Source organism: Maylandia zebra, unplaced genomic scaffold (genome assembly GCF_041146795.1).
Source record: "Maylandia zebra isolate NMK-2024a unplaced genomic scaffold, Mzebra_GT3a scaffold01, whole genome shotgun sequence".
NCBI lineage: Eukaryota > Metazoa > Chordata > Actinopteri > Cichliformes > Cichlidae > Maylandia > Maylandia zebra.
The window spans coordinates 1,636,790-1,660,886 of record NW_027490031.1 but is presented as its reverse complement, the minus strand read 5'-3'; the positions used below and the strand labels follow the sequence as shown (position 1 = coordinate 1,660,886).

Below are 24,097 nucleotides of genomic sequence, written 5' to 3'. Positions count from 1 at the left end.
AGAGAGGTGGCGTCTGATACCCAACCTGACATATAGACACAGACATACAGGCACACACAGATACAAACATCCATTCCCACCCTCATGCTCTCATATGCACTTACTCCACACTCAACCAACGTGGAGACAGACATAAAGAGACGTTGTACACACGATCACACTCCCCAAGCATACTCTACAAACCGGGTCTAGGTACCCTTGCCCCTGGAGGGGGGAACTGCACCCAGACCCAGGTGGTGTTACCCTTTTCCCTGCGGTGGGGGGAGGCAGACCGCCCCGACTCCGCAGCAGCAGGGAGGCCCCACACTCCAGACCGCAGTCGGAAGCCAAACTTCTTTCTGCAGAACTGCAGAGTCTGCATTGTACTCTGAAAACTCTGAAGTCGGTGTTTAGTCATTTTCACTCCATATAATTTGTAATTTGTATTATATTCTTACTTAAAAGCTAAGGCTTATACAATTTTAGACTCTGAATTGCTGTTTATAAATATTTTTGTAAAAGTTTGTAAAAATGAATCTTGGAGGGGTTTTTTTTCCAGATTATGTCCTTTAATGAACTAAAGATTAATATAGTACCAACTTCCTGTGATTAGTATTATTACAATGTAAAACATCTTAGCCCATAATAGCCTTGGAAAAACCTGAATCACACACTTACTATTTTTAATAATAATAATGATTACTTTATTCATCCCCGTGGGGAAATTCCTCCGATCATGGAGCCGCCACTCTACCTACTGAGCTATCCCTACCCCTGACAACTTCAGCCAAACCAGTGGCCTCTGCTGGGATCACTGGTGAGCCAACACTTGTCCTTCCTTTAGATTTCAGGGCTTCCCTTTGCTCCTCCGTTATAACTGTTCTCTCTTCTCAACAAATGATGACACAAAGGAATCAGCAGTGACAAAGATGATGCTGAAGAGAAGCACACACTTCACACATATAACAGACCAGTGCAGTTACACACACCTCTGCTTGACATTAGGCCTCAAACAAAGACACAAAACACTAACTTGACTCTAAACAGAAGAAACGAGCAGCTGTTTCTGTTCTGTGCTTATTTATACAAAGCAACACAGAAACACTGAGAACAAAAGACATCACACACACACACACACACACACACACACACACACACACACACACACACACACATGGAAACACTGGAAACCTGTTTTTGGTGCAGCAGCGGTCCCAGCTGCTCGCCTTTATCTAGACTGGGTCGGCTGCTGATCTCAATATAATCAATGTTTAAACTTTTGTTCTCAGTGTTCCTGTGTTGCTTCGTATAGGATCTCCCAGCATCATCACTGTGCTGTCCAGTCATTGTGTGCGAGGTTACCCTTATAGTGCAACGTCTGTTTGCACAAAGAGAAGCATGTGTGTCAAATATAAATAAGCTCAGAACAGAAAAAGCTGCTCGTTTCTTCTGTTTAGAGTCAAGTTAGTGTTTTGTGTCTTTGTTTGCCTGGAGTTCCCCACCCCTAGCCTAATATATCTAGGACACAATTTAAAGCTTTACACACTTAATTACGATTATGTTGTCTGAGAACTAACACAGAGCAGAAAACGTACCTTGTGATTGAGCTAATTTTTTATTATTCCTCCACAGTGTGGACCAGCAGAGCTCAGAGGTTCCCAGTGGTCAGTCTGTCCAGCAGCATCAAACACAGCTGGACTCCATATTTATGGTCTGTACATGTACAACAACTATTTTTTACATCTGTTCTGTTCACAGTCATCTCCATGCTGCTCTTTGTAGACCGGTGGATTGTCAGTGTGTCCAACATGGATCTGATGTTTGGCTCCATGATTTCAGTCTGATTGGCTCATTCATAAAGTATTCTGTTCCAGCTGCTGGAGGACAACATCGTCACTTTTGTGAAGGACGAGCTGAAGAAGATCCAGAAGGTTCAGAGTCCAGATTACCCAGAATGGGAGGATGATGAGCAGAGGAGCAGCAGCAGAGAGGCATTTGAAGATCACAGTGAACTTCCTGAGGAGAATGAAGCAGGAGGAGCTGCCTGACCGACTCTAGAGCAGTAAGAGGATTTTTGTAAAAAGATTTAACCTTCTGTGTCATGGCACTTGGTCTTCGACCCAGTCTTTCTATCTTTCTGGACTTTACTGGGTTATTGAAATATCGTATGAGGCTAGTTTCATGGTTATGTTTACATCAAGCATCAAGTATGCTTTGGTGTAACAAATATTGAACAAGTTCGCACAATCACCTCTTTACAATGGACTATAATGTTTAAATGATTTGCCTGTGTGTAATAAACCATAACAGCACATTTCACATATCTGTAGTAAGAAAAATCTCTTTCTGAAAACACTGCACGTCTTTAATGTGCTGCTTGCTTGTGACTTCTTGATGTTGGTAAATACAATAAATGAAAAATACATGTACAACACATTATGCTTCTGCTGTGAGGTCCTTTTTTGTTATTACTGATATATGACATTCCATTGGAAAGAGATGATTGTGAGAACTTGTTCATTATTTGTTCAATGAACAATTCAGCTGTTACACGTTTCAGTATCTGTTTGTATTTCGTGGAATCAACATTTGTGTGCGAGTACACAAAAATCAGTACAGTTATTGCAAAAGTACCAAAAATAAACTAAGCCGACTCACAACTGTACAATAAAACTGTTACAGCCTCATTTTGTTTTTTCACTAATTGAAAACATTTTAATCACAATAATACAACCTGATGTGTAAATATTGGGATGACCACTAGATGGCTTCAGATCTCCATAAAATAAAAATCAGCAGAAACATGAGACGTGCTCGTTTCTACACAAATAAATAAAACAAAGCATTTTAATAACGACATGAAAAAGAAAATACTCTACAGCAGTTGTTAACACTTACTACGCTGACCTATTATTGCTCTTGTATATTACAGATTAGTATGAAGCAATTGTGAGAGTTTTTACGGAGACCATAAAACTACATCTCCCTGATGATGACGACCATGACGACGATGTTAAAGATGATGGCGAGTGCTTCACCAGATCTCAAACTGCGTGTGCTCCTTGAAGGCTGCTCTGATGATGATGATGATGACGACCAGGAGGATGATGATAATGACGATGGTGATGATGGCGAGCGCTTCACCAGATCTCAAACTGCGTGTGCTCCTTGAAGGCTGCTCTGTGCACGATGTTGTTGCTGAAGAGTGACTGTCAGTGAGTTACTGCAACCATACATAATATCTGGCTCTCTGAGGTCAGCTGATCAGTGCTTGTTGGCTGTCAAAGCTGTGGATCTCACTTCAATTAGACCCACAATCTGTGGTTCGAATGAATAATATAGTGATGATGGGATTTCTATTTGTTATAAAGGGATAAAGCTTTATTACATTTAGTAAATGCATGTGAAGAGTGAAAGGATGGTATCAATATGTATCAATATGGATATATTAATAGGGTCATTTTATCCTCTTAACCCTTTAAAGCCGGTCGTAGCGGGCACGCTCTCTTTTGCATAACTATTTTTAAATCTCTGGAGAACTGGAACCACATAAGCTAGCGCAATAACTTTTTTGGCATATGAAACCAGAGGAGTTGTACTTACATCTTATTCATTCAGCTTGTCTTAGGCCACGGTTTCCTTCCACATATAGCTTTGCAAAAATTGCATAAAAAGCACTTGCAGCAACAAAAACATAATATTCCAGAAACACGCTTTGCCGATCCGATCAGCTGTTTGTAACACTTCCTACATTGGAATAGACGTCAGCACGAACTATTGCATGTCCGAAATTGGAAGTGACGTCATTTTGCAGAAAATGTAGGGTTTTTTTTACATATGGGCCTTGCTTTATAAGCCTATACTGGTGTTTTTAAAACTCATGTTTGACTTCATGCTTTTCTGAATCGTTTCTGGGATGCTTAGAACTCAAATTGCATGAGAAGCTCATCTGTAACCGAAAGGTTGCCGGTTCGATCCCCAGCTCTCACTGTCCTGGTGGTTGTGTCCTTGGGCAAGACACTTTACCCTACCGCATACTGGTGTGGGCCAGATGGCGCGTTATTGCAGCCTCGCTTCTGTCAGTCTGCCCCAGGGCAGCTGTGGCTATGTCATCCAGGGAAGGACGGATGTTGTTTTGCTGTGCTGTATTTTAATGTGAAGTGTACTTATTTATTTTTTATATTGCATGTATTGGTTATATTTTGTGCAGTGTTTTATTTAGTTTGCATGTTTTAGTTACCGTCAAATTGTCCTGGAGAGACTCCGCCCTTTCCCCCGTTTTTACTAATTGGACACACCTGAGAGGAAAGGCAAGGTAATTTACAGAGTGCTCAATGACACATAAGAGGGTTGGAGTTGGGTTCGAGGGAGCACAGAACACCAGCGCGCAGAGGACCAGCGCACAGGGCACCAGTGCAGAGAGTGACAGTACCAGCGGAAGGCACGGGACGGCTGTGTGGCTTTGCAGTTTTAAAGAAGCGGCGGGCGGAGTTGAGAGCTCTGCCCACCCGGGGTAAGTCTTCGACTTATCCCCTTTTATTGAATAAAAACTGCCGGAAGAATAGTGACTGCCGCTCCTCCCTTTCTCTAGCATATCAAGACGCGAATGCGGAAAGGAAGGAGAGGACTCCGCTGGGTTTCCCTTTTACTTCGCTGGATTTCTTAACTCCCTGGGACTTTTATGCCGTGGTGGATCCCACTGGACTTTTAATGTTGTGTTTGATTGATTTTTATTGTGTTATCCCTTGGCCAAGGTTGTTTTAATTCATTTTACATTTTTAACTATTTAAATATAATAAATTATATTTTTAATTCTACAGTTTTTTTTATCGTGTGCTTTCCCTTGGCGGCTCCACTGCTCTGCCCGTTTTGAGGAAGGTTTCCTTCCTTTTAAAAAACACAAACCACCTTGGAAATAAAATCAGCCTTTCCGCTCCGTTACAGCTACAACTGTGGTTTGCCTGCACCAGTGTGTGAATGTGAGAGTGAATGAATAGTGAAATTGTAATTGCAATCCATTATTATTTTGATGCACATGCTGTTTTTCTTTTTTGTTTCAAATTTGCATTGTACTATTTATTTTCTTTTTTCCTGCTGTATATAAAAATTGGTGTATCTCAAAAATAAAACTATGAAGACGCTCAAAAGAAATTTCCTGTTGTTGGAAACTATTTTGTGCAATTTTTTTGTATTTACAGTTTTGAGGGATAAACCTCTTACATTTCTCTAACTATAAATATATGTAAAAAAACAACAATTTTTTACTTTTTTGTAGTTTATTGCACTTTTTTGCAATTTATGTAGTTACTAGAGCAGAGCGATATAACCAAAAGTATTTATCACGATATACATTTGAAAATTTGCGATAACGATATAACTGATGATATAATTGACACTAGACAAAATAATTTACAACTTTATTAGTGTAAAACAAAAAAAAAAACCAATGTATTTTCACTTAAACAAGCAGCTGTTTTTTTTTATGTGCATTAAAAGTTATATAATATATAATAATATAATAAAAATTTAACAGTGCAAATGCAAATTCCTCGCTGACAGTTTAAGCAAAAGGCATTTCCAGTGGAAAATGGCCGACAGATCCTGAGCATAATCATGTATACTATGTACAAAACTTAAAAAGAGGTTACACACACACAATACGGTAATATTATGTTGAAGCACAGTACATATTGCTCCGCCTACGATAGCCGTAATGCTCCGACAATCCATCAAGCGGTGCGGGTTCGTAGCTTAGCAAAGTCGTACTGAAACATTTGACAGATTTTCAAGCGCCGTGTACATAAAATCGTTTCGATGTCAGTAAACACAACCAGAATTCATACATAAGGCTCACGGGATTATAAGAACCTATAACCTATCTGGTTATAGGTTCCATTGGAAAGAGATGATTGTGAGAACTTGTTCATTATTTGTTCAATGAACAATTCAGCTGTTACACGTTTCAGTATCTGTTTGTATTTCGTGGAATCAACATTTGTGTGCGAGTACACAAAAATCAGTACAGTTATTGCAAAAGTACCAAAAATAAACTAAGCCGACTCACAACTGTACAATAAAACAGTTACAGCCTCATTTTGTTTTTACACTAATTGAAAACATTTTAATCACAATAATACAACCTGATGTGTAAATATTGCGATGACCACTAGATGGCTTCAGATCTCCATAAAATAAAAATCCGCAGAAACATGAGACGTGCTCGTTTCTACACAAATAAATAAAACAAAGCATTTTAATAACGACATGAAAAAGAAAATACTCTACAGCAGTTGTTAACACTTACTACGCTGACCTATTATTGCTCTTGTATATTACAGATTAGTATGAAGCAATTGTGAGAGTTTTTACTGAGACCATAAAACTACATCTCCCTGATGATGACGACCATGACGACGATGTTAAAGATGATGGCGAGCGCTTCACCAGATCTCAAACTGCGTGTGCTCCTTGAAGGCTGCTCTGATGATGATGATGACGACCATGATGATGATGATGACCAGGAGGATGATGATGATGACGATGGTGATGATAATGATGACCAGGAGGATGATGATGATGACGATGGTGATGATGGCGAGCGCTTCACCAGATCTCAAACTGCGTGTGCTCCTTGAAGGCTGCTCTGTGCACGATGTTGTTGCTGAAGAGTCTAGAAAGAGACCAAAGCAGAGAGCAGACGTCACTCACACAGAACAACATGAATCCACGTGAGCTCAGGCTGTGAATGATTCCTCTCAGAGTCTGAGAAGAAACTCCTTCATGTTGGCTCACCGCACACAGTGGATGGAGGGGTTGATGGAGAGCAGCTGCAGTAACACGTCGGTCGAAGCATCAGTGATCTGATTGTGACTCAGACTGTAACACAAACACAACATGTGGCTCTAACTGATCGCTGCACATTATATTACTGTAGTGTGTGTGAACAGGCTGATGGTTGTTGGTGCCTCCCACAGGAGGATCAGTGTGTGACACTCACTCTAGGACTTGGACTTTGTGCAGATGTGTGATGAGAGGGAGCAGCAGCTGGTCAGTGAGCTGACAGTGACTGAGGTCCAGCTCTGTCAGCCCTTCACACGAGTCCAGCATCTGGACCAAAGCCCCGCAGACCCTCTGATCCAGCGTGCTGTGACTGAGATCCAGCTCTCCACCCAGGGCTGTACACAGGGACACCGCCCGCCTCACTGCGTCCCTCTCACTGTTCACAGGAACCAGAGACAGCAGCTGGAGGAGGACAGTGTTACTGACTCTAAACAGGACAAACAGAGAAACTGTCAGGATGCATCAACACCAGCGTGAACAAGGTTCTCTCTGGTTCAGACTCTTCGGTGGTCTTTCCCACCTGAGGCGGACCCTGTGGAGGACAGGAAACAGCAGGTCCAGCACGCTGTCCTCCACCTCACAGTCTCGCAGGTCCAGCTGTGTGTCCCGGCTGCCCTGTGTCAGGATGGTGGAGACGGCCCTGCAGTCATCAGCAGTCAGACTCAGAGGCTCAGTCTGATCCTCCTCCGGTAGCTCCACACAGGAGGAGCAGGACAGATCCAAGCTGTGCTGCAGAGTCCTCAGCAGGCCTGACGCTGCCTCCTGCTGGACGTCACAGGCAGCACAGCAGTGGATGAACCTCAGCAGCTGGTTCCTGTCAACACTGGAAAGAAACGCATGGAGACAGAAAATCTAAAATGATAGATGCTGCAAACAAACTGCTGGCTCCAATAAAATGTGTTGATCTTTAAAACTAAAGGATTTTAAGAACAGCATCTATGAACTAGCAGCAGATACATTATTGTAATTAGATGTTGGATTTATGCACAGCACTCATGTTATTAAGACAAAGTCACACTGAGCCCAGTTTCCCTGCTTGGGCTGATTGTGCAGGTGGATGTTAACAGATAACAGCTTTAAATGAATAAGGACTCAGTTCATCTGGTAACTCGTTGTTCATAATTTACTGCATTTATCAGATTAAAAGCATCATTTGTCAGCAGTGATGAAGAGTAAATGTCTCCTTTGTGTCCAGGAAGCCACAGAAACACAGCATGTAGCAGATTATTTTAATGGGTCCAGTTCAAATGTGTCTGCAGACAAACTTGTGATTTGCAGCCTTCAGCTTGTTGTTCGAGCAGCTGATAAAAGTAGCCCAGGAGGTGTAATGACAACACTTGATAATAACTATAATTAATACAATTAAATTGTTAATTCGACCAATTTTAATTCACTAAGATTAAAATGACAATAACGCTGATGATACCATTTGGTAAAACCACAAATGAGACACACAAATCAGAAGCAACAAGTCAGAGGCTGCAGTTTGGGAAACACTGAAGACCACCAGAAATGTTTGGGCCTCATTTGTAAACGAAATGATTTCCAATAATATATTTTTAAACAATTATCTGCATAATTAATGAGAAATTGCAAAGCTGACATTTGTAAACTTTGTAAATAATTCATGAATATTGTGTGACATCTAAAAACAGGACGGCTAATGCTAAGCTGCAGTGTGTTCAGCGATAAGTCGGCCCTTAAAAAAAAATGAAACTTTTGATTAGTCTGAATTTCTTTGTTGTTTAGTAAAGTTTGTGTTGGATTAAAATACAACAAACGGCTCTCACTGTTGCCATGACAGCGGGCTAATGCTAAAGAAGAGCTTGCGCGAATCTCTGAGACTAAACAACAGTCGGGGGCGGGGCATCTGTGATGAAACCCTCGATGATAAGTAGTGAAATAAACATCTGGTCATCATTAAAGAACACATACCATAGTGAGAACATGTTGTTTGTGTCATCAGAGTGTAATTATCGTCTCTTTCCAACTATGATATATAAGATAGGAAGCTTCACCACATTGTTGTTCGTACATGTCGCCACTATGAGCGCCACTATCAGCGGCTCTGGGATTCTTTTCCAGGAAAACTGAACTCAAAGCCGTCTTCAAACCAGCTTACTGTCTGTAAACATCAACATGAACCAGTTACTGTTTGATCCTGTTTCCTGTTCTGTGTTTGCTACGGTGACCCTGGGTTGTTAGACAGGCGCCCACTAATAAAATGTGTTATTGTTGCTGTTGTTGTTATTATTACTGCTCTACCTTTAAATGATGTTCACTCTGCCTGCTGTTTGAAACTTTCCTTGTAGTTTCTTGTTCAACTGTTCATGTAATCTGTTCCACACTAACAGTAAAATGTTAGCTTGTTTTTGAAGCATTATGTTACAATAAAGTGTGTTGTTCAGCAATCACACAGCGCAGCACAGAAACGAGCTCTAATATCTGACCTGAGACGAGAAACGCTGTCCAGCATGAGCAGGATGGACTCTACTCCCCCTGCTGGTATGGAGGTCCACAGCAGGTTCAGTCTGACTCCGTCTCCGTGTCTGAGGATGAAGATCAGAGCAGCACAGTCCACTGAGTCCAGCTGTCTGCAGCTCAGGCTGATCACATGACCGAGTGACCTCAGCAAACTGGGAACAGCGTGACTGTCGTGAGCTCTGTAGAGCTCTCTGATGGAGCTCATCACAAAGCTGGGACTGGGCCTGAAAACAAAGAGTTTATTTCCAACTTTGTTTAAAGGATCCATGAAGTGCTGATTAAAGATGAGACAGCATTTCAAATCCTCCTGATTAATCAGCAGAAACTGTGTAAAAGATCAAACCACATTCAGCACCTTTTAAACACAATCCTGTCCAGAAAGGGAAGCAGACGTGTGGTCTCCTCCTGTAAGAACAGGTTCTTCCTCAGGTCCACAGTGATGGTCGGAGCCGACGGCTGCTGCAGCAGATAGTGAAGCAGCTCCCAGCTCAGGCAGCAGGAGGTCAGGTCTCCACCAACCTTACTCAAGAAGGACAACGTCAAGTCCTTGTCCTGGGTTTCATGGAGGAGAGACAGGAGCTGCTGGAAGCTCTCTTCACTCAGTCTGCAGAGATCATCAATATAAAATAAGCTTTGAAGTAAAAATCGACATTTTATTTGTCCTGTGATGTTCAGAAAGACATTTACTTGACTGTCAGAGGACCATGATGGAGCAGCAGTGCAATGAGACCCTGAGCAGGGATGCAGGTCTCAGTCAGGTCTAACCGTCCGACTGTCCAGTATCTCAGCAGGGAAGCCAAACTACTGACGGCCCTCAACAATACTCTGTGTGATGGTCGGGCTTTCTTAGGCACAAGAGAAAGCTCTTCAACAGCCAGCCGACGGGCCGCTCTGCCTCTTCTTACCCACTGAGACAGCAGCAAGGACATGTCGATGGAAAGCCTGAAGAACGAAGAGACGAAAGAGCAGAAATGATGAACACCAAGAACTAAAGATTCACATAGAAATGATGTTAGAAGAGCAGGAGAGAGTCATGGTTTCACTTCCTGCCTCAGACTGTGTAGTTGTGTTGTGTGTCTGAAGAGCAGAGCGCCTCCTCTGGCAGACATCTTGCTGGGTGTGAGGATGAGATCCACTTTAGAGCCGCACAGGTTGAGAACTCTCCCCACAGACCAGCAGCTTTTCCTGTGTAACGCTCCTGTTAGCAGCAGCTGGAAGCCCAGCAGCTGCAGCAGAGACTCCAGCTGCTGGGCCTCCTCTCTGGATCTTACAGACATGGATGTGCACACACTCTGGAAGAACTCTGGACCACAGCTGGAACACAGCGAAGATGGGATCAGAGAACATGCTGGAAACGTTCTGCAAATGAAACCATCATCACTTATTTACCTGAGCTGTGAGATAAAAGGCAGACACTGCAGCAAACTCCTCACTTCACTCTCTTCATGTGAGCAGCCTCTCAGCTCCACTTGTTTCTTCTCTGGTTGGAGTTTCAGCAGCTCCAGGAGGATGGAGGTCTTTCTCTCTGAGAGGTCTATGGACCAGACTGCAGGAGCTGACTGGAAAACTGGCTGTAATGATGGAAGGACAGTCAGACCTGTTTCAGTCTCACAGTCCTTCACATGGGAGCACAGATCCAGCAGGAAGTTAATCTGATACTGCTTCAGATCATCATCATCATCCTCCATGTGTCTCTCATGAAGAGGGAATGTCTGATATGTGCACACTGATGCTAACAGCTCCAGGATCTTCTCTCCTGTCTGCTGCTCTCTCTCTGCTGCTGCACAGAACAGGCTCACAAAGAACATCACTGCTACATGACGATTCCAAACATCAACACTGTAACAATAAGAAGGAAACATTCAGTGATGATTTGATGTGAGCTGCATTGAAACAGCCACACACTGCTGATGGACTCCATCTGGTCCATGTTTCCTGTACATAATGACGCTCCATGTTAAATAGAACATAAACGAGGGAAACATATCATCTCAGTTGCAGCACATAACTAATTTATTAATCCTCATAAAAACAAGAAAACACAAATATTTTAGAAATTTGTCAAAATTCCACTTTTAGAAGCTTCTTTAAATCAAGAAGAGACGGTAAAAACTTTACTTTAAGATTAAATGAATAGAAAAAGTTGTTTTCTGCTTTCTTTGTAAAGTAACTATATACTATGTGTATACTGCATGTGGTGAACGCATGTTCTCCATCAAAACTCTTCACTAAGCTTCTGAATACAATCTGACTTACCTGAGCTGTGAGATAAAAGGCAGACACTGCAGCAAACTCCTCACTTCACTCTCTTCTTCTTCTCCTCGCCATATCAACAGCTTCACTTGTTTCTTCTCTGGTTGGAGTTTCAGCAGCTCCAGGAGGATGGAGGTCTTTCTCTCTGAGAGGTTTATGAACCAGACTGCAGGAGCTGACTGGAAAACTGGCTGTAATGATGGAAGGACACTCAGACCTGTTTTAGTCTCACAGTCCTTCACATGGGAGCACAGATCCAACAGGAAGTCACTCTGATAATCTTCATCCATGTGTCTCTCATGAAGAGGGAATGTCTGATATGTGCACACTGATGCTAACAGCTCCAGGATCTTCTCTCCTGTCTGCTGCTCTCTCTCTGCTGCTGCACAGAACAGACTCACAAAGATCATCACTGCTTCATCAGGATCTGAACACCCATCATATGCAACACTGTAACAATAAGAAGGAAACATTTAGAGATGATTTGATGTGAGCTGCATAAAAACAGCCACACACTGCTGATGGACTCCATCTTGTATATAATGAAAGTCCATTTAAAGCCATCTTCCATCAGAGCAGCTGAACAGTGTTCTTAGACAGTTACTGACTCACAACACAAACACTCAGCCTGTGTGTGAAATCACTGCGTTCTGAACCCTAACTGTTATTTTGTTCGCTGTCTGACTTTAGAGAGTCAAACACTAAACATCAACAATGCAGACACACACAGAGTGGAACAACAACATCTACAACAGCAGCTTCACCTGCTGCTCACATCACACACCTCTCTGCTGTCTGACATCTTCATCTGCTCACTATAGAGCTGCTACCACCATCATCATCATCATGCTCAGTAAAACAAAGTCAGAGATAAAGTCCAGCTTCATGTAACTCATTCATTTACTGAGTTACGTCACTGAAGGACTCGTTGAGTTTGCTTTCATGCTGTTTCCATGGCGATGATGGATTCAGGTGTAAAGGATGTTTCTGGCATGTGTGCACTCCAACACTCTGCAGCAGGAGCTCAGTCACATGATCCTATCAAATATAAATCTCACCTTTCTGATGAGAACGTCTTTATTCTAGATGCTGATAAGCATTAAAAGTCGTCTGATATTTATAGAAAATATGAAACTTCATAGCAACAAACAGCTGAACACGTCAGTGAAACACAGGGATGGACTGAGAACGTTTCCCTCTGAAATATGACAGAGTCTGAATACATTTATAACATGATCCATGTAGATGAGGTCAAACATATGATGCTGATGACAAACAGCACTAGGGCTGAACGATTATGGAAAATAATCTAATTGCGATTTTTTGCCCCAATATTGCGATTGCGATGCGATATGCGATTATTTTTTAAGGTCTTTGTCTTCTGTATTATTAAACAAAGACAAGCAATACATCATATAGTATGGCCAATACTATATTACATTAATTTTAAACTGTTCTTTCCTGGAAGACAGACCTCTGTTATGATGACATGAGGTGATGCATGAATTGATGACTGACATTTTTATTTAACTTCTTCAATCACAACAGTATATTTGAACATACACAATAGTTTATTTTTAGCTTACAAACATCTGAGCATAAAGTGCTGACAAGGAACCCTGGTGTAAACATTAAAATGAAAGTCAGTACAATGTGCAGATTGCAGAAATATACATAAAAAAAATCAGTGGCTTTACCACACTCAGTTTTTCGACATCTGTGAACTACTAGACAGTCATTCAATTAAAAAATAATATTAAATAAATAAAACTAATAAATAAAAAATACACACATCTTACTGATCTCTGCAGTCAGTAACATTACACATAAAGTGCAAACATAATAGCAATTGTATAAACACACACACAAACACGCCTTTAAAGTTTAAAGGCGTGAAATTGGACGGTCTAGTTCTGATTAGCGTCACCGCTGTCTCGGTGGAGTTTAATAAACTCGGCCGTCTGCTTCTTGCTATCTAAAATATAACCAGACACTGGTGTAAATTCTCGACTGTCTCATACTTCTGTTTAATAAGTTTTCTGTTTGACGTTTAGTCAGCTGTGTGAAAACCAAGGAGGAACCCACCCGGGGGATTAATAAAGTTTTATTTTATCTAATCTAATAACTTTAATCTCAGCCAAACCGATTTACTCACGAACAAACAAAACACTGAAAAAAGCCCAACAATAACATTTTTAGGTTGTCTAAGTGACTTATATATCACGTTTAACCCGAGCAGCGAAACTCCGCGGTGATCTGAAAATGATGTGCCGGGAGTTGTGCCGTTCTCGGCCGCATCAGTGACCCTCGAGCTCCCGGCTAGCTGTCGAGTTGGTGGGTAGCAGACGCCTCCGAAAACGTCGAAGCACTTTTGCAAATGTGGGATATCTTGATAAACCGAGCAGATATTTGATGTTTACACAGCTACTTTCTCGCCTGAAAATATGTTAAAAGTTTATTTTGTGACCCTGAAAGATTAGTATGAGTAATTTTAAAACTTAGTAGCGGCCGCCATTGTTGGAAACTGGAGTTTGGCTGGGCCGCGCTATGAATTCTGGGATATGGTAGTAATTTGGACAGCCTTCGGCGCGTCGCTGTGACGTAATCGGTCTACAAATGCGGCCTCAGGAGGATGCAGCCCATGAATTTGGACATGTCCAGAGTATAATCGCAGCCTTTGCGGTTAGAAAATTGCACTTGATCATGTCGCGATATTATCGCAAATGCGATATATCGTTCAGCCCTAAACAGCACAAGACAAAATCATCACTTTACAATTCATGGAGCTCCAAATATTTCCATCACTTATTTTCACAGCAAATCTTCTCTTACAGATATTTGACTCATGTGAAGAGCATGTTATTTACCTGAGCTGTGAGATAAAAGGCAGACACTGCAGCAAACTCCTCACTTCACTCTCTTCATGTGAGCAGCCTGTCAGCTCCACTTGTTTCTTCTCTGGTTGGAGTTTCAGCAGCTCCAGGAGGATGGAGGTCTTTCTCTCTGAGAGGTCTATGGACCAGACTGCAGGAGCTGACTGGAAAACTGACTGTAATGATGGAAGGACACTCACACCTGTTTTAGTCTCACAGTCCTTCACATGGGAGTACAGATCCAACAGGAAGTCACACTGATAATCTTCATCCATGCGTCTCTCATGAAGAGGGAATGTCTGATATGTGCACACTGATGCTAACAGCTCCAGGATCTTCTCTCCTGTCTGCTGCTCTCTCTCTGCTGCTGCACAGAACAGATTCCCAAAGAACATCACTGCTTCATGACGATTCCAAACATCAACTCTGCAACAATAAGAAGGAAACATTTAGAGATGATTTGATGTGAGCTGCATTGAAACAGCCACACACTGCTGATGGACTCCATCTGGTCCATGTTTCCTGTACATAATGACGCTCCATGTTAAATATAACATAAACGAGGGAAACATATCATCTCAGTTGCAGCACATAACTAATTTATTAATCCTCATAAAAACAAGAAAACACAAATATTTTAGAAATTTGTCAAAATTCCACTTTTAGAAGCTTCTTTAAATCAAGAAGAGACGGTAAAAACTTTACTTTAAGATTAAATGAATAGAAAAGTTGTTTTCTGCTTTCTTTGTAAAGTAACTATATACTATGTGTATACTGCATGTGGTGAACACATGTTCTCCATCAAAACTCTTCACTAAGCTTCTGAATACAATCTGACTTACCTGAGCTGTGAGATAAAAGGCAGACACTGCAGCAAACGCCTCACTTCACTCTCTTCATGTGAGCAGCCTGTCAGCTCCACTTGTTTCTTCTCTGGTTGGAGTTTCAGCAGCTCCAGGAGGATGGAGGTCTTTCTCTCTGAGAGGTCTATGGACCAGACTGCAGGAGCTGACTGGAAAACTGACTGTAATGATGGAAGGACACTCAGACCTGTTTTAGTCTCATAAGAGTACAGGTCCAGGAGGAAGTCACACCATTTCTCTTTAAGAGGACTGTGTTTGTATGTGCACACTGATGCTAACAGCTCCAGGATCTTCTCTCCTGTCTGCTGCTCTCTCTCTGCTGCTGCACAGAACAGACTCACAAAGATCCTCGTTCGGTCTTCATCTGATGTCTCAGCATCAACTCTGCAACAATAAGAAGGAAACATTCAGTGATGATTTGATGTGAGCTGCATTGAAACAACCACACACTGCTGACACACTTTGCAATGTTTGTGAGTTTAATCTGGATCTTTGCTGATTTTCTGTCTTCAGTAAAATGAAACTTTGATAAAAATCAGAGTCTGTTTATTTCTTTGGAAGTCAGCAAACTCATAAATTGAGCAGAGGATCAAATAATTATGTCACTGCTGTAAAAAGGTAGAACACTGTGAGAACAGCTGTAATACAGTGTTGTATTATTCATGTACGTCGGAGTATTTGGAGAGTTTAGATTTTATATTTGCTATGGTCACTGAATCCTGGTGTTTCTTGGTTTAATGCAGTAACGTCTGTTTTCTACAATGTTTCTATGACAGGAAATGCTGTTTGCGTTGGATTCTCTATGATGAAGGAGATGGCGAGCCACCTCTGAACCTCATCACCTCCTTAGCCTGAGCAGCTGCTCTGAGCTTTCACTGTGCCAGACGAGGAGGCCACGCCCCCTTTTTCAGCCTTCACCTGGGCTCACCTGTGTGAAAGCACAGCACCAAACAGCTTAGCTGCTGTGTTTCACTCAGGAGCACTTTGGAAGTGAAGCTGACTGGACGTCTTTACTAAAACTGACTGACTACAAACCAGAGGAGCCAACGACAGAACTTCCAAACTCTTCAACATCCCAGAGACACTTTCCTGCATCATCAGGTGACTCCTTGTGATGAGGGAGCAGCTAAAGTAGCCTTGATCGCTTCAATATCAACACTGTGTTCGTGCTGTTTACACTCGTCTGTGACGCTGTGTGAAATATTCACTAGTGTTTTGTGATCATTCACATTTGATTTGATAGAAGAAGTTTCAGGACATTGAAGTTACAGCTCTGAGTGGCTCCAGCTGCTCAGTGAGTCTCTTCCTCTCTTAAAGCCTCAAACTCACACTCTGGCCCTGCTCATTTAATATTCTGCAAACCTTCAGTGAGTTATGTTTGCACTGTGTGATCAATATTTGTCTGTTCTGTATCACTTTGTGCGTTTTCCTTTTCCTGTCATGAAGACAGCTCAGACCTGCTGGCGTCTCCAGGTCCTGCTGAGCTTTCAGGTTATGTGATAAATGCTTTGGAAGTCATGGATGGGCCTCACTTTAGACCAGCTCACACAACATACTTCACTAACAACCAGTAACTGTCTGAATTAACTCAGGAATATCTGTAACACATGTACAACTTTATAAAGTGTTCGTCCATCATTGGAAAAGTATCAGACTGCTGTCATTGAACATGTTATATTTGAGCCTCTTCAGCAAAACGTCATCATGTGTATCCATGATTATGAACGACATACTGAGGAGGAGTAATGCTTCATAAATGATGAAACAAGTATTAACTAACACTAATGCTGAAGAGTGTGCAGCTGTTATAAAGTGTTAGCAGCAAAACACTAAACATCAACAATACAGAAACACACAGAGGGGAACAACAACATCTACAACAGCAGCTTCACCTGCTGCTCACATCACACACGTGGAAATCACATATTTACTAACATTTTACAGTTAATTCATTTAGATTAAGATTTGTTTACACTGAAAATTAGACTCAATTAATATTTTCTGGTTCAGAAAAGTCTTAAACACAAAGATTCACATGTTAGTGGCCACGTTGAGCCTCCTGTCAGTGTTTAGTTTCACCAGACTAGCTCTCTGTACCTGGCTATATCACCATGGTAACAGATGCTGAACACAGCCTGGTGTAGATCAGGTTATGTTCAGTGTCAGATTAAAATCAGCTGTAAGTGACACATTTTCTCTGAGTCTTTTATGTCCAGTCTGCTCTGAGCTGGAGCTCATGATAACATGAACGTCACAAACTCCTTCACCAGATTGTGTGTCAGAGCTGAATGCAGCGAGTAACCTTTCATGTTTAAGTGGATCGAGGTCAAAGTGTTACAGCTGTCAGCTTACAAATAAACTGCAGCACAGAGCGCTCACACACATTCATTCATTCACATGTTAATGATTGCTACCAGCATCGCTTAGTCTCCTTTGATGCAGCAACAGTGTTGCCTGTGTTGTTATAGTTACATATTGTTTATAGCTCTGTGTCACCTGTTAATGTAACAATATTTCTTATTAATGGAGGTGAAATCAGTGGGTCTACTTTGTGTGGAAGAAGACAGAAATAACGTATGAATGGTCGTTGTGTGGATGTGGAGAAGAGAGGCCCCAAATGCAGGCTGAAGCTGAACATCCTGGATGACTCAAACTGTTTCCCTCTGCAGTGACAGCTGCTTGATGCTGTTTTGTTTTAAAGCCCATCAGAAACACATAAATACCTTAACAGTACAATTTTTATTAATATTTGTAATGAAGCTTTTTTCCCAGGAGGTCTTAGTGATGCTGTAAATGTCACTAAGTGCAGTTTTATTCTCACAGACAAACTGTCACATGTTAAAAAACTGTTGAAGGTAAACGTTACAAATTTGTGGACTCATTTCTATAAACTGGCTTCAATCAAGCAGCAACTAAATTGTCAAATAGAGCTAAAATATTTTCATAATTATTTTCAGCACTCATTTATTGGTAGACCGACTTTATTGTGTGAAGAACGTGTCGTGTACCTGAGCTGTGAGATAAAAGGCAGACACTGCAGCAAACTCCTCACTTCACTCTCTTCATGTGAGCAGCCTCTCAGCTCCACTTGTTTCTTCTCTGGTTGGAGTTTCAGCAGCTCCAGGAGGATGGAGGACTTTCTCTCTGAGAGGTCTATGGACCAGACTGCAGGAGCTGACTGGAAAACTGGCTGTAATGATGGAAGGACACTCACACCTGTTTTAGTCTCACAGTCCTTCACATGGGAGCACAGATCCAACAGGAAGTCACTCTGATATTTGTCATTGTAATGAGAATGAAGAGGGAATGTCTGATAAGAGCAGACTGATGATAGCATGTTGAGGATCTTCTCTCCTGTCCTCTGTTCTCTCTCTGCTGCTACAATGAAGAGATTCACCAACAACTCAGTTTGATCTGAGAGATTTCCTGATGACTGACAGAAACTGGAAGAAAGAAAAGGAAACACGATGTGATGATTTGATCTGAGAACAACAAACAGAAACAAGCAGCACTGATACCGTCCTAGATTTGTCTCAGATAAATATCTCCAGCATTAAAAATACATTAAAGCCATAAGGTCAGTATTAGAGTTGGTTCAATTATTTCTATAAAGTAACTCGACTGGATTTTAAACCACAATTGAAGATCACATGAAAACATTGAGTGTTTAATAAGTAAAACCAAAGAGCATACCTGAGTGAGTGGATGTGGGGTAAATGGTGTAAGAGGAACGAGCTCGCACTTTGACAGACTCTGTGATCACAGTGAAGGCAGACTTTCACCTTCCTCTTCCTCTTCTGCAGGACTCTCACAGCTCGGTCATACAGTTGTGTTTCACTGTTGACTGGGAGGTGCAGCTGATTCTCAGTGAAGTCAAGTAAACTCACGTAATCCACGTCCCCATCAGTCAGAAGAGAAATGGTCCACAGCTGGCGTGACAAGGAGTCACTCCTACAGTTGGAAGGTTGGTAGAGAACTTCATTAGTTCACATGTAATCAGCTGCTGAGAACAAAGTCTATTTGTGTAGATTCATGCTGAAACTGAAGAACCATGTTCGCCTTTTTCATGCAAAACTCCTAATTTGTGCAAAGCTGCCAGAGGCTTAAGAGGATTGACTCTGCATACGATATAAACCAGAGACGGGTGAGCTGATGTGAGTTTGCAGCCTTCAAGGTTTAGAAAGTAAATCTTAAACAAGTGTAAAATCTACATTCAAAATACGAACAGATATAGTCAGCAGAGTCACTGCAGTTTGAACAGGATGTAAGAATCATTCTGTCTACAGAAATAACACCATATAAGACACATGTGGAGCTTCAAATGTTAGAGATCCTGCAGCTGGCTTTTGGGGCTGTGCAGGGCTCTCTCTTCTGGAAGATGATTGAATAAAAAGAAATATAAAATGTTTTGACCACTATGAGTCAGATTTTCTCTGTTCTATCATGGGGACAAAAGAATCTGGGTTTAATACTAATTTACCTCTTGTAGCAGTTTTTATCTCTGGTTATAAGGACAACTTTACCCTCCTAGGATGTGGCGTCCACATATGGGGACATCACAATTTGGTTGCCTACTAGACAACAATACTAAGTTTTGCTCTTTCAAATGAACCATGTCGCTCAAAGGGGCACAATTGTTGTTTCTCCTTTTGTTTTTGTACTCAGGAAAAATGCTGCTGTGTTCAGACACCAAATAAAGAGTTTTGTACATCATTACTCAATTGTGACTGTATAGTGTTCTACTATAAAGTCACAAGAGCAAAGAGAAATGTAAAATGCATGAAAGAGTTCGGGTGTTAGGAGGTTAATGGACTGATCATTGCTGACGTGTTTGGGTCTTGCTGTTTGGTTAGAAACTAAAAAACAAAGATACTTCTCTTAAATCTTAAAGGTTTTGACTCACTGTCAGCTTGTTTGTTGTGTTCAGGAGACGAGCTAATCTTTATAATTCATTGTACATTAATGAGAAAACTGTATTGAACTAACAGACTAACAACATGAAAATTTATCTAAACACATTTTTGTAGAGGAAATCCTTATATTTATGTTTATATGTGAACTAGAGGGTGAGACATTTTGACTTAGTGGATTTTAACTGAACACAAGGTAACAAAGGCAGTATGTTTCTCATTGGAGAATAAAAGCTATACGTGTCTGCCTGATAACTCAGGAGTAACAGCTACAAATGAACACAGCATTAATCTGGCAGATAGGTCTGTTACTAACCTTACTTTGGGTTGTCTTTAGCACTGCTCATGGCCTCTGATCATGAAATTAACTTCACAATAATTATGAGACCATGGGTCAGTGTGATGCAGTGGTGCTAGTTTACAAGTTAAATGTGCTTCAGCTGAGACTGAAAATGTCTTAAATAAGTAATAAAATCTCTCATTCAAATGACAAACGTCCAGGTAAAAGTTAGTTAGCTTTCTGGGATCCCCTCACCTGGATTACTATGTATGCATCAAGACTAAAGAATAATGTTACCAAATACCTAAAGACTACGTACAAACTTTCTGCTGTCTACAACTCACTGGAAACATGATGAAACAAAGCTGAAACAAATCCTTCTCACTACTATGTTTTCATTTTTCACTTTAAGAAAAACACATACTGCTCTAAATCACTGAATGCTTTACATTTAAAACATTAAAAACAGATGTACAGAACCCTTTAACTTCAGATCTAAATGTTCTCACTTACCTTTGAAGTTTGCTGAGGCATCCCAGCAAAGGCCTCATTCCCTGTTTTGATGCTGTTGTATCCTCCAGGTTCAGCTCTATTTTCCTCTCCTGACTCTGGCTGATTACATAGGCCAGAACACAACACTGCTGAGGATCAAGAGTCTCTCCACTCGCATCAATACAGTAGTCCAGTTTATCCAGGAGACAGAGGCAGGCATCAGGTGACTGAGACTCATAGAGGCATTGACATAAGAACATTAAGTCCATTTCACAGTCTTCACTGTCACTACAACCTACAAAGGTGGTCACCAAGTGTTTGAAGAACCAGTCAGACGTGTCTCTGAGCTGCTGAGGAGGAAGGAGACCTTCTAACAAATCAGTGTTCTTCTCATTCAACAGTCCACACAGGAAAGGGACCAAGTGTTTCATGTGTTTGCTGCCCTGAACCAGACACTGCTGTAGAACACATCTGGTCTTCTCTGGATCCTTTAAGACCCACAGAGCTGCAAAAAACTCCTGAACCGTGTAGTGGAGAAAGGCACACAAGGGTTTCTTTACAGTTGGGCTGATTTGAATTACATTCCTGCTCAAAATGGCCAAATTAGCACAGCTGTCTAGTTTGGGCAGTGATGTTAGGCTCACATTTTTCCCTTCTGTTGCACAAAAAGCTGCCTGAGATAAAGACAGTATTGCATCCCATTTAGTGCTTTCATTTTCAGGTGTCTTGGAAACATTCCTCTGATTGCAGAAATGGAGGATATTGAGGTATATTTCAGTAACTGTGCAGGGATGTGGAGAGAAATCTGAGCCCTCAAAGCTAAAGCAGGCGACCACCATCAGGGCGTACATGGGGACGTGGCAAAGAGAGAATAACTCCAAGTTACACAAGACTTTGTTGAGGTGGTTCTCACTCAGATTCTTGGATAAGTACTCTCTGATGCCCTGCTCACTGAAGCCTTTCACTTCCACTCTGAGACAGTCCCAATCCAACAGGAAGTCTGCTGACTCCACCTCTGGTCTGCAGGTGATGATGATCTTTGCTTCAGGTAGAAGAGTCTTCTGTATGAGCTTAAACACCACAGATCTAGAGCCAACATCTGTAAATCCATCAAAAATAATGGTAACACTGTCAGCATTATCCTTTATGTCCTCTAAGACCTCATCGTTGCCTTCATCTGGTTCACAGAACACACTGAAGAGAAGATCCTCCAGTTTATGGACCTCTGTGATGTTGGGTGTTTCTCTCATATCAAAGTAGAACATGTAATCTAGATCCTTGTTATCTTTCTCTGACCACAGTTTCAAAATCTGATGGACCACAGCTGTTTTCCCAGTTCCAGGTTTTCCTACCAAAAGGATTTTTCTTTCATATGTTTTCAGGAGTTCACTCGGAGAGGTTCCATGTTTGTCCTCAGGTATGTACGTTTTTAGTTTTTTAGGTCGAAGCTTCCTGCTTTTCTTGATCTTTGACTTTTTTATTTTGGATGGTGAAGCCTGTCCTGGTGTGTCTAACACAAGCGAGGTGTAGGACAGGGAGCTCTGCTTGTTGAACAGGACTGCTTTACTTTGGGTCCATGATCTTTCTGAAATCTTCTGAGCTTTAAATTTCAGCTTTTGTTGGTATCTGTGGCACGGGCTGGGGCCTGAAAGAAAGGAGGTGTGGGAGAAAAAAAAAGCAGAACAATTTAATGTCACTGATGTGTCACTGGACAGCAACACAATATGGATGGATTAAAAATCATCAATACGTTAAAATCATTTCAGTTTAAAAAATACCTTGTACATCCATGTTGGTGTCCTCCCTGAAGGAAAAGCAGCTGATCCAGTAGTTGAGATCAAACATGTTGGACAGAGAGGACAATGACTCTGGATATTCTGCAAAAGACAGTGATCTCTCTCCAGAGGTTCTCCTTGTTGTGTCAATAATCCTGAGAAACTCATAGCAAGCTTCTTCCCCCATTTCTATAACATAGTCAACAATTCTTCTGGTTTTGTCAAATCCATCACTCTCTGACTTTATTTTATTCACATCTTCCTCTGAGAAAAATCCTCTCGTGGACAGGTTCTCCACAATCTCAGTGAACCCCTTTAATGTTCTCACCAGGTGGTCTCTGGCACTCCTGACGTAATCCAAGGCTGACTGAGATGCACAAGCCATGATCTTTACTTGCTGGATTTCAGAGGTCCTGTTCAGAGAAAAAAATATATATCAGGGTGAACAACGTGGATTTCAAACAGTGATTTATTCTTTGTGGCATGGAGTGTTCGGTTAAAGCAGGATAAAGCTCACCTCTCTTTTTAATTATCACTGCTGTGCAAACAGATGACACTGATTAGTCTGCGCCCCAGGATTAGAAATCTGGCCGGAAAACAGGCAACATTTAGTTTGTGTATTGGCCTTTGTTACGGCCCTAGCAGGGCCTCCTCCTGAAGTTGCCTGTGTGTGCATGTCCTACTGAAGGTCCTGTCTTAGGACTCCTATCAGAAATTAAAGGTATTTAAGGCCAGAGAAAGATGAGCTCTGGTGCCAGATAGCTGTTTTTGGTGGGTGCAGTTAGTGAGCTGTCTTTGCTGATTGTTCGGTGACTAAACTTTTTTTTAACTTTTCAGTTTACTGACCTACGCCTGAGTTTTGGGCTGGTTTCCTTTAATGCTCACCTCAATGCACTATATGGGTTCTGGAACTAGCCCCCAGGAGAGGGGACGAGGAGATTTAGGAGACGTTCAGAGTTCATTTTTGGATTTAAAAAAAAATATAATTTAAAAGAAAAGGACAGCCAATATTATCTTAAGATTAGTTACCATAGCAACAACTTATCTTAAACACATTTAAATACTTGGTTTTAAAACTTGAAGACCAAATTCTTTACATTTTGAAGCCAAACTTGGTCATTTTTAAAATGATCTTGAGCCATAGTTCTCCAAGATTTCTAAAGCCAGTAGTGTGTGAGAATTGACTGAATTATAAAGCTAGCAAAGAACCGTTAGATTTTAATCCTCTGTGCAAAACCATCTAGCAAGTGTCTGATTGACAGCTGCTTCCTTTTGCAGCATGCCTTGTTTGCTGATGATATTTTGATTTACTTGACAAATCCAAACACTACTTTCCCTAAGCTGTTGT

The 24,097-nt window shown here is 41.4% G+C and overlaps 3 protein-coding genes and 1 long non-coding RNA gene across 5 annotated transcripts in view; 2 read left to right on the top strand and 2 right to left on the bottom strand.

Moving 5' to 3' along the window:
- The window catches only part of LOC101477089 (protein NLRC3), a 374,972-nt gene that overhangs the window by 241,223 nt on the left and 109,652 nt on the right, over positions 1-24,097 (top strand). The gene's annotated exons all lie outside the window — the stretch shown is intronic.
- Positions 1-24,097, bottom strand: part of LOC143415595 (nucleotide-binding oligomerization domain-containing protein 1-like) — a 93,003-nt gene that overhangs the window by 59,523 nt on the left and 9,383 nt on the right. The window contains exon 3 of the mRNA XM_076880869.1: positions 22,753-23,162. Coding sequence (XP_076736984.1) covers positions 22,753-23,134 — 382 coding nt within the window. The 5' untranslated portion in view covers positions 23,135-23,162. The remainder of the gene's footprint in view (positions 1-22,752; positions 23,163-24,097) is intronic.
- LOC143415612 (uncharacterized) lies at positions 1,514-3,043 on the top strand. Its single transcript, XR_013096032.1, has 3 exons — positions 1,514-1,690; positions 1,854-2,041; positions 2,912-3,043. It is a non-coding gene; the product is annotated as an uncharacterized LOC143415612 (long non-coding RNA).
- Positions 5,419-11,130, bottom strand: LOC143415599 (uncharacterized). Its single transcript, XM_076880875.1, has 9 exons — positions 10,693-11,130; positions 10,354-10,617; positions 9,991-10,245; positions 9,659-9,907; positions 9,270-9,527; positions 7,340-7,642; positions 6,977-7,246; positions 6,772-6,855; positions 5,419-6,649 (listed from the first exon to the last, which is right to left on the bottom strand). Exons 1-9 carry the CDS (start codon positions 11,109-11,111, stop codon positions 6,583-6,585), a joined length of 2,169 nt encoding a protein of 722 aa, XP_076736990.1. The 5' UTR covers positions 11,112-11,130; the 3' UTR covers positions 5,419-6,582.